This window comes from Lycium ferocissimum, chromosome 8 (assembly GCF_029784015.1).
Source record: "Lycium ferocissimum isolate CSIRO_LF1 chromosome 8, AGI_CSIRO_Lferr_CH_V1, whole genome shotgun sequence".
Taxonomy (NCBI): Eukaryota; Viridiplantae; Streptophyta; class Magnoliopsida; order Solanales; family Solanaceae; genus Lycium; species Lycium ferocissimum.
This window is the reverse complement of record NC_081349.1, coordinates 42753971-42765332: the sequence shown is the minus strand read 5'-3', so window position 1 is coordinate 42765332 and position 11362 is coordinate 42753971. Positions and strand designations below refer to the sequence as shown.

General features: G+C 35.0%; 1 protein-coding gene across 4 annotated transcripts; it reads right to left on the bottom strand.

The window, feature by feature from the left end:
- Positions 1-1168: 1168 nt before the first annotated feature.
- On the bottom strand, positions 1169-7503 carry LOC132068524 (glutamate receptor 3.4-like). Of its 4 annotated transcripts, none has more exons than XM_059462141.1 (7): positions 7158-7503; positions 6008-6072; positions 4736-5929; positions 3588-3865; positions 2880-2911; positions 2373-2782; positions 1169-1863 (listed from the first exon to the last, which is right to left on the bottom strand). In XM_059462141.1, the coding sequence occupies exons 1-7, from the start codon at positions 7447-7449 to the stop codon at positions 1405-1407; spliced, it is 2730 nt and encodes a 909-aa protein (XP_059318124.1). In that variant the 5' UTR covers positions 7450-7503; the 3' UTR covers positions 1169-1404. The 4 variants fall into 4 exon arrangements, with proteins under 4 accessions (XP_059318124.1, XP_059318126.1, XP_059318123.1 ...); XM_059462143.1 differs by having other exon boundaries at positions 4736-5932; positions 6022-6072; positions 7158-7243; XM_059462140.1 differs by having other exon boundaries at positions 4736-6072.
- Between the last annotated feature and the right edge of the window lie 3859 nt (positions 7504-11362).

Here is an 11362-nt window from a genome sequence, read left to right as displayed (position 1 = left end):
AACGTTTCAATAGGAACCTGTTTTCCACCATGTGTTTTCCCAGTGAGATTGTTCGGTGGGAATCATGTTTTATAACACAAATTTCCTACTGAATGGTGGGAAAAATCTCTATTTCTAGTAGTGATATCTTTTATGCTCGTCTTTATTTGGAGGAGATTAAACCCAATGATCTTGTCCGCTTGCTCCATGAGCAAATCTTCAACATCAAATGTCAAAACTTGTTAAACTTGAAGTTTGCCATGAGGCAAGCGGGACCAAAAGTTCAAGATGACTCAACTCCAGGTTTATTCTTGTAAATCACCCCTTTGTTAGGAAATGGACTCGAGTCTCCTCTTATTAGAGGGCAATTTGCACAATTGCTCTTATTCGAGATGGTTTTTAATTTTTGCCCTTCGCCTAAAAATTCATCGGTTCATAGTTTGAACCCCCGATCAATCAAAAATTATAAAAATAAAAAATAAAATAAAAACCGCAAGGCGGAGTTTGGATTTCGCGAGGCAGAATTTGCCTGCAAAACTCTCCCTTAATTAAGGCAGAGTTTGCTACCTTATAACGCAGAGTTTGCTACATTAAAGCAGAATTTGCCTTCAGGCATAAGGCAAGGTAGAGTTTGAATCCAAAACTCTACCTTGCGAATTCTTTTTTTAAAATTTTTGACTGAGCGGATTTGAACCCGGAACCCATGAATTTTTAGGCGAAGGGCAAAAATTAAAGACCAACAATTTGAGGGCCAAAAATTAAAGACCAGTGCCTTTGAAGGGTAATCCACGCAGAAAAAAAAAAAAGATTATTAGAAGTGACAATTTATGGTCAAAAGTGAAAAATTCTTCCTATTAAGTAGTGAAACAAATAAGAGAAATTGAAGACACTTCATCTATATTTCATGCTACTTTATTCAAACCTCTTTCCACTTATTTCACTTCAACTTCAATCTTCAACTACCCTGCCCCTTTATCCGAATTCGAGACTAAGTACTCAAACTCCCATAATTTTGACTATGCTATAATAAAATCTCATATGTGAATCTTTCAATCACTATTACTCTTGCAAATCTAGGTTGTGGTGAACCAAGATGACCAAATCTTTCACTTTCCACAAACAAGGGGACGCAAGGAAAAAGAGAAATGGAAGGTTATTAAACTTGTTACTAAAGATCAACCCAACCACACCCAGAGAAGGAAGATAGTTTGATTAAACTTTAAATAAATTGTCCCTCTATAACGTACATTTATACAAAATATATCCATGTTTTTTCATCTATTTTAATTTTTTCCTACTAAATAGCTTAAAAAGACATTTTCATTCTAATCTACCTAGCCTTTTTATGTCAAAATAAGGCACTTATAAAAAGGAATTGTATATATCATTTATGTATAAGGGAAAGAACACCAACCCAAGAACATATTAAGCAGGGGAACTCGGTTGTACATCTGAGTTGTAACTCATCTGTTTCTTGTTGTCACTGTTCTTACGCTTGAGTATCTCTTTGATCTCAGCTTCTCTTTTATCAACAAAGCCAATCAAGTCCTTGAAGCTACGTGACCCGAATGTACGCCTACTAGACCTTGCAGATTCAGGTTCACTGATCTCCGGTTCCTCTATCTCGGGGGCATATCTGAGGAATTGAAAGTAAACTCTGCAGAAAAACACTATAAGTGCAACTGCACAAGCACCACCACAGATCACATATAGACCCCAGAAGCTCTTAAGGGAAAGCCGAGTGTCATCAACTTGATTGTTTTGTGAAGAGCATCCATTGGTCGGTAGCCATTTGTCATGGATCCGTTGCAATTCGCCATTTTCTGACAGTTGAAGAATCGCAGTCGATAGATCAACAGCTAGAGGAGAGTCTCTTTGAAATGCCTGATCATAGACAGATAAGATCAGTCTTTAAGTAGTCCAGATAGCCTGTCCATCAAGTATAGTATCACTAGGAGATGAACAACAACATAAGGTATAATTACATTTTTGGACCGCTCAAAAGAATAATAGCTAGCAAATGTATAGGTTTTGTCTATTAAGTATAAAATATACATATTGTATACACAAAATATACATATAATATACATAATCAATGTAAAGTTCTGTGTATTTTGGCTAGCGCCCGTAATTAATTTAGGCCGACAAACAAAAATGAAAAAATCCCTAAACATAATCTGCTTTAATTTCCATTTTCATTTTCCGATTTTGGATTGAGTTCACTTTGTTCCTCTTCGTTGGGAGTTAGGGTTGGTGGTGTTTTTTTTTTTTTTTTTTGGTTGGGGGTGGGGAAGGGTTGCTGAAGGGCAATTTAGATCATTTGAAGTCGTATGTACAATTTAACGGCGAACTGTCAGCTATACTCATTACGGCAAAGCAAGTAAATGACTTACGAATCCCCATCCGCTCTTAGTGAACTCCTGCCCCACAGTCCTGAATATGCATTTGTTATTAGACAAAAACAGCTCAACATAAGGGAGCTCGTCCACAATGGCAGCAACACCTCCACCTTGTGGACCATTCTGAAGGGAACTGACATATTCATCTTCACTTTTTATTATTCGAAGACGTGACTTTGGAACATGTAGCTCCTCGATGAGATAATTGTATGCAAATGACCCATCCTGGACTCCTATAGGATCAGGGCTTGAAATTAAACTGTCGATTCCTTTAATCCCCGAAGAAAGCTTTTGTACTGTAAGGATAGATGTCAAGCTAGCTGTATAGCTTGAATTGATAATTAAAACCACAAAGAGCCAGAATATCAGTACACAGCGACCCAACGTGCTCAACGTGTTCTGTCCTGTATTTATTCACAACGGAAAGTGTCAGCTATGTAAAAGGAGTGCTAACTTTCATAATAGCAACTTGCTAAAAAAGCTCAAGGAGGATATACTTACTATGTGCAAAAAACATGGTTGAGAAACTAAACCTGAAAGAGGAAATGGATGTTAGTAACAGGGCTGATACACGTGTACAGGCAAAATGATTTACTGAAAGAAAAGATCTTGAGGCTGAAGCCATCAGAATTCAATTTTTGCATTCATCTCCAATCAGGGTTCTCCAGTAGTTTATAGTAGGAGTGGAAAACGGGCAGGTCGGATCGGATATGGGCAGGTCGAAAACGGGTTAAACAAAAACAGACAAGATATCAGACCTGCTCATATTTAGCACAGATAAAAAATGGATTAACTGACAGATAATATGGATATCTATGTTATCCATGGTTTCAAGAATAGTCAGGTGAGAACACAAGCTAAAAGCCAAAATAAGATTAGACTCCAAGAAAGCAAGGACTCATGAAAAATAACAAGCAGACAAATGAGTATTGATAGATAATATGGATAATTCCATATTTGATCCATTTTTAATTGGTCAGTTATCCAACCGATATTTAATGGGTCAGATTGGATGTTACTTGTTTTAACCATTTTGCCAACCTAGTTTATAGACTTTGTATTTCGTTGTAGAGGAAATACAATACAACTGGTTCTCATTGCATATTGATGCTTAGCTTCATACTAGAACATCCAGAAAAGGAAAACTTTCACTTAAATAGCATACTGACACTCATTTGAAGAGATGTTGTAGAAGTGAGAGGTGCTAACCAGAACACTGTAACAAGTTGTTGCCTCGGTGGACCACGGAATTCAGGATTCATCCGATGCTCAAGAATCCAAACAACAAATCCAACAAAGAGGAAGAATGCCCCAGTTACACACCACATTTGGACTGTAAATGGTCTAAGGAAAGCCCATGGACTGGATTTGATCTCTTTGACAGGAGCAACTACAACGAGTCCAGATTCCATATAAGGCTGTGTGAAGTCCACAAACCTAGTGCGGTTTGTCGTAATTGAAACATCCCCAACAGCTGCATCATATTTCTAACAAACGGAATGAATCCTGATAAGTGCTCCAGGAAAAGTTTTCATTATTTTATGTATTATGTCATACTGTAGAGTAGGAACAACCGTTCTTACTTGAAGACAGAGACAGGATATTATTACATTGGTAACGAGTAAAGAAAAGAAACTAAATTTCTTGGACATGCGTCGCAATCAATATTTAAGAACTTTATTAAACGAGTTTACTCATTGCACTGACAATTGCAATCGACTAACCTATTGAGTTCACTTACATATTTCTTGAACTTACTGTGTTGTATCGTGTTAGCAACAGTTACAAACACATCAGTTAATACCACACTGAACCAAACATTTATGCGTAAGTAACTCTATGACAAATTCACATTAGTAATAATATCCACTTCTGGTCATGCATATTTCACTTACCCTATGTAGAACTATGATACTTCTGATCAGCATCAAGGATCTCTATCCCATTTCATATATATAAAATAGGAATCATCTTATTTCCTAACTAGTTAGTTTTTCCATCACAGCAAATGTGATGCATAGATATTGAAGCTGAGTAGATATAGTCAGACTGGCAAGAGTATTTTTGTCATAAATACTACTCCCTCCGGTCCATCTGTCCCAATTTATGTGAAGGTGTTTGACCAGGCACAGAGTTTAAGAATGAAAGGAAGCCTTTTGAAACTTGTGGTTAAAACAAGCCATAGATAATTGTGTGGCTACAAATCATCTCATTAAGGGTAAAATTGGAAGTTTAAAGTTAAATATTTACTAAATATTGAAATATATAATTCTTTTTGGGACTGACCAAAAAGGAAAGAGTATCACATAAATTGGGATGGAGGGAGTAGGTTGTTAAACGTAGCTGCAAGTACTCACATTTTGTGCAACATCATCCACTATGCTGTTGAACGAGGGGTTTCTTTTTCCATTTCCATATAAAATGTAGACATGAGGGACAGGGTAAGCCAACAAATCTATTGCAGCCTCAAACACATCAATGCAATATCCTTTCACCCCGGAAGGTCCTTTGTCTTTCTTCACAAACTCTTCAAAAGTAACACGGAAAGGAACAGCAATTCGCAGCGGTTTGCCATTATTAGGAAAAACCCATCCTCGAGGTCGTTTTATAGTTTCTCCTGGCCATATAGCATTATATAAATGTTGGTTACTGGTTGAAGTGTTCGCAGGCTTTGTGTATAAAATCTCTGGAGTTATAACAGAGAGACCAGAATAGTTTGACCAGTAACCTATCGTGCGTAATCCAGTTCCAACTACGTTAAGAACATCATATGCTGGAAGAATCAAATTCTTCTCAGGATCAAACTGAATCTGACCAGTTAGACCAGTGAAGTTCATGCCAGCAAGTATCTGGAGTAATTTCTGTCCTTGGTCAAAAACTCGGAGAGATGACAAATTCAGAGAGTTTCCACTGGTATCACGCAAACTGGGGTCATCAGAGAAAGTGACATTTCCACCATCCTTGAAGAAAAGGTCAAGAGCACGGGCAACTAACCAAACTGTATCATAAGCATAGAGTGCATAAGAATTAAAACTTGAAGTTTTTTTACCCTTCAAATTTTTCCATCGAGATGCAAATGCCTTTTTGTTATCAGAATCTGGAGTGTGATGGCGAAGCGCGACAACCCCTTGTATTAGGTCCATAGTATCTTTATTAACTGAATTTGATGAATCCAAAACAGATGGAAGCCAATCAGTAGCAATCCAAACATAGCCACTGCTCATCATTCCCAAATTTTTTGCCTTTGAAAAAATGGATCGTCCAGTATCCGGATTTACATGAACGATATAAACTCGTGTCTCCATAAGGTTCACATTGACTAACAAGTCATCGATATCACTTGTATTAGCTCCAGGAGGAAAGGCTGCTTTGTAAGAAATCTTGGCCCGCTTCTTTGCAAGGGCATCACCCAACACAGATATCCCATTTCTACCATTGTCATCATCAACAAATATGGCTATAACCTCCTTCCACCCATAATAATCAACCAGATCAGCAATAGCATACATCTGGAAGTAATCATTTGTGACAGTTCTAAGAAAATATGGGTACTGCAGAGAGGAAAGAGTAGGATCAGTTGCAAAAGACAAAAGGGGGACACGAAGCTCATTCACTAGATGAGAAATGACATGTGCTATTCCTGAGGATTGTGGACCCACTGCAGCAACTACTTCTTTCTCCATCAACTGCAAAGCTGCAAAGCAAGGATAACTATCAAATATTAAGAAGGGTATAACAGGAAAAATAGCAATAGATACACGTTAGGTAAATAACTTAAATGTGACAGGAAAACTAGCATCGGTTATGCTTTTAAGGAAGGTTCTTGTCTATAAATAATCTTTTATCAAGACTATGACGCCCCTGACGGAGGACGGGCTGATGAGGGCGGGTCAAGCAGGACTGGCAGGCTTCTAGGCTGGCGTGGCCTGGGTCCAAAGCAGACAATATGTGCCATGGTCTTGGGTCGTGACAAGTATGGCATCAGTATTTCCTCAGTACGAAGGTGGGGCAAACCTCAACAAGGACACTGAGAGCCTAAGGGGGTGTATGTGACGCCCCTGACGGAGGGCGGGCTGATGAGGCCAGGACAGGCAGGCTTCTTGGCTGGCGAGCTTCTGAAGATGAGGTGCACATGCAGGACACCTTAAGCGAATCCTCCATAGGAATGAGAGGAAAATGAAGAGCTTTATAAGACATAGCTCAAGTTCACATGGTATGCGTGCTTTTGGGGCTCGATATAGCGAAACCCGAAAGACAAATTCTTGTGGGCCTAGGCCCATAGTGGACAATACGTGCCATAATCTTGGGTCATGAAAAAGACATTGAACTATTCCAAAATTCTGAAATAGGCCATGAACTAAATCTTGTTTCTGCATTTCCTAACAGTGGAAGTATTGCCTCATGGTCCGTTTCTAGTCTAAACCCATTTCTGATAGTTTACACTTTCCAAAACTCTCGAAATACTCCATTGCACCCTTCTCCCTGGTGCAACCAGGCCCACAATGTTTTAAATTTGAGGAATTAGAAGGAAAGAAATACCTTCACCTTATATGTAAACAATTTAATCAAACAATATAATGGGATTGAATAAGCACATCTTAGTCTCAAGTTTATACATAAGCTGGGGAACAGCCATTATGGATAATACTACAGTTGAAGAAATTAGCAATAAGATATCATGTTACAACAAATGCCAATACTGCTGAGAATTAAGTTTAAATATGAGACATAATTTGCTTTGATACAGACAAGAAACTTATAGTGGACAAAAGCCTTTACCATCAATAGTGCCAATGAATCCACTGCAATTTGTATCCTGTACTATGACGTTCAATTTGGTCCCATTGAGCACGGTAGAATCAGCATTAACATCATCAACTGCAGCTAGTACTGCTGGCATTACAGACCTTCCAATAACTGAATTAGCTGTAAATAAAGCTCCAAAGTTCACCTCTCTTGGCCCAGACAAAGAAGAGACAGTGGCATTCCCAGTCCCACCAAGAACTAACATACGCAACCATATACATGAAACCAACAAAAAAAATGCTCTCCTCTTCACTAGGTCCTCCATCGCGCCTATGGGTTCGACAAAACAGAGTAGCTTGCAAAGTTTGTATTTGTGTTTCAAAATATCAAGAACCCAATAATTTTCCTTTTTCTAGAATCTAGAACTCGTAAACTCAAAATTCTAGCTCTGCCTCTGCCAGCAAGTGAACTGAGGATCAATTCACCTTACTGTTTCTCCAAAAATAACCAAGCACCTGTCAACAGATGCAATATTAATATGAAGTTTAAATCACAAATCTTGAAGATGAAAATTCAAGATTTTCAGCAAGGGTCTTAAAAAAGACAAGAAATTGACAAAATAAGGAGTTCCAACACAACAATAATCTGATGTCCTAATTTGTAAGCCTCTAAATCCCAAAACAGAAAAGGGAAAGTGACCAAGAAAGAGGAAAATTTATTACTCCCTCCGTCCCAAAACATTATCTATTTGGCGTAAAATTTAAGAAATAAAGTAAGACTTTTGAAATATATGACCTAAAATAAGCCTTAATATTTATGTGACTGTAAATTATATCATAAAATTAAATTATTTTTAAATATAAAAAAAAATTAATCTTTTTAGACAGATTAAAAAAGAAAAAAAAAAAGAGTAAAAGAAAACAACAAAAGTACAATTATTCTGAGCCTAAAATATCAAGGATAGAACACTTATTCCAATATGATTAGATTCCCAATTGAGCTTAAACAAGGGAATCTATATCCAAAAAGAAACTATTATTCTAGAGAGTTCAATAAGCTAATCTATATCCAAGCACAAGCTTAAACAAGGTAATCTATATCCAAAAAGAAACTATTATTCTAGAGAGTTCAATAAGCTAACCAGTCAACCAATATAGTCATACAAGCTACTTAGCTAAACACGTGTAGACTAATTAAAATTAAAAGTAATTAATAAAGAATAAGGTTAATAAAATAATGAAACAAGTTTGAAGAAAAAAGTTCAAAGTTTGCCTTGGGATTCATGTTGACAGAACGAATAAACAAAGGGATAAAAGGGAGTAACATAACAACAAACATATGATGGGGAATATCTTGGTTGTTAAAAGAGGGAGGTGGCAATTGTCATTACCTGAAATCATTAATTGATGTACAACATTTACAACTTGAAACCTGTATGAGTCTTGCCATTTATATAGACAAACATGTCACTGCGTTTGTGAGTGTGGACAAAGGAATAATTACTACTCCCTCTCCGTCTTAAGTATCTTAGTTTAACTAGACATAAAGATTAATGAATAAAGAAAATATTTTTAAAATTTATGATCTTAAATTAAAAATGTGAGTAACGTACTAAAATATTCTTTGAATCTTATAATCTTAAATTTATTATATAATATGTTTGACTTGTAAACTTACTAAATATAGAAAGAGACATTCTTTTTGAAAAAAATAAACAAAAAATAAATACTTAAATTGAGACCGAGGGAATAGTATCACTTATTTTATTATGGAACCAGAGTGAATAGCAGCTTTCAACAACGACTTGGATGGAGTAAAAGTGTAGGAACATTCTTGCAAGGTCAGTAAAGAATGATTTTTTTGACTATGCACTTCACTTTATAACATGGCCGGTTTCCAGTTCCACATACTCAACATTAATAAGATTCTTTTGGTTTAATGTATTAGATGCATAGAGTTTGAGCTTTATGAATTAAAATTTTATTGACAGGGAGCTTTCCTTATTGAATGGGTCCTATAAGGTACTAATAGAATTAATTGGGTCAATAGGAATAATTTAAATGTGTCTAACATAACAGACACTAGTTATGTGAGACGCTTTTTTATTTGATAAGTTAGTGGATGATTTACAAGAATGATCTTGGATGTGAGTTGTCTTGAATGTTTTATCTCGTTTGTCCCACGGGCAAAACTTCAAGTTTAATAAGTTTTGACTTTTGACTTTGAAATTTTGTCCATGTGAGAAGCGAGGGACAAAAGTTCAAGACCATCTATTTCTAAGATTGTTGAGTGTAATTCCCCTACACGTTAGTAGATCCAAAGTTTGTGGATCCACAAGCTTGTGAGATAAACAGAAAACTCACGCAAGTTTTTCTGTCAATGATACCTAAATATCTTGCGGTCATATAAAAAATTATGAAATAACCATCGGATAAAATCTAGTACTCCTATGTTTTTATTTTAATCCAATCCTTAGTTTGTACTTTGAATCCTTGCTAGCTAATCGTGGTATAATTTACAAACTAGTTATACATACTATAATGGAACAACAATATATCAATTAATGAATGAATTACACCAAAAGACAAAATTACCGATCATCAACGCCCTTTCAATTTTATTACATTTAAAAGAATGCATATTTTAATTTTTACCTATCTCATTTTTGTACAAAACACTAAATAGCCGATAAAAATAGTATTTACATTACAATCTTACATTATTGATTTTTCTCTTTTTTCCCCCCCCCCCCCCCCCCCCCCAATTTTGGATGATCTTTGTCCTACAATTTATGCCTAACTTATTTCTAAATTAAACAACTCCTAATAGCATACAAATTATATACATTTGTTATTATATATTATATTAACTAATTCTGTAATTTAAAGTTTTTAAAAATATTTTATCATGCATTTGTATTAATGCAATGTATTTTATATTTATTGACTTGAAACTTTGGATCCAAGCTATACAAGTAACTAATTTTCCTAATGACCTATTTAAATTATTACGGCTGAAATATTGCCACGTCATCAACATATTTAAATTCTCATTGGAGCATACATATGATAACGTTTTAGGTGGGGCCAACTTGTTTGCGTGAAAAACGTGGATCCCCTAGTCAAAGTCTACCATGTGAAACATATGGGTTGGAGTTTTTTCAAAAAATCTGGATAGTTAAAATAAGCGCCTGTTATCACTTTGAATCAATTTGAATGAGATAATAAAATTAACAAATCGGTGGTTTCGATTTAAAAAATGAAATCGGCCACTAGCTTTATTCACCGGTTAAAAATCGAAACCGGATGGTCAGGATCGAAACATCCAAAACCCTTTTTTATTTTTATTTTTTGTATAGATATATATATTATAGTATTTATTAGTATATTGTAGGTATATTTACATATGTTATATAAGTTTATAAGTAAAGTTTATATATTTAACGATAAAAGAATATTAAAGATATACGTGTGTGTATATTTATATATATTAAGTTATATGCTTAAGTTATACTACATATATCTAAAATATATAAGAATATACTTATATATATCAATATACTTAGGTTATATAATATATATATATATATATATATATATATATATGTTTAAGTTATATGTATACTATATATACTTATAACTTAAGTTATTTATAGCTTAATTTTTTTCTAAGTTTATAAATTCGTATTTTATAAATTAAGTATATTTATATTATAAGTATATTCTTAGTATATTTTAGTTATTTTTCCAAGATATAACTTTCTAGTTTTTAATTTAAGTAGATGTATATTATAGGTATATTCTTAGTATATTTTAGGTATATTCCTAACTTAATATAAGTAAAAATATGAACACAAGTAAATAGAAGAAAGCTCAATGAGCCATATATTTTATTCATTCTTGGATAACATTTATTTGCAAATTGTAGTTAAAATAACTTGCAAATAATACATGAGTTGCAAAGAAATAGTAGAATAATAAAATCATCAATTGTCAATCATTTGGTTAGTTTGCCCCATATCATATTCGGCCATGGAGATATCTTCAAAGTCTTCCATTTGATCCGCTCCACTTGCTATCAAATCTTCAATCTCTTCCTCTTCGCCTTCCACCGCTTCTAATTTTTGGTTGCGTCGCTCCGATCTAATCCAATCGCGAATGCACACAAGACTTGCAAAGCTAATCCGGATAATGAGTGTCTATGGTCTCCAATTTGTTGTCTTCCTTGGCTAAATGCAC

Excerpts from the sequence above, each read along its gene's own strand:
- LOC132068524 (XM_059462140.1), bottom strand. The coding sequence starts at position 7,449 with ATGGAGGACCTAGTGAAGAGGAGAGCATTTTTTTTGTTGGTTTCATGT. Across the intron at positions 2,783-2,879 it reads AACCATGTTTTTTGCACATA|GACAGAACACGTTGAGCACG; the intron begins GTAAGTATATCC and ends GAATAAATACAG. Across the intron at positions 1,864-2,372 it reads CTAAGAGCGGATGGGGATTC|GCATTTCAAAGAGACTCTCC; the intron begins GTAAGTCATTTA and ends GTCTATGATCAG.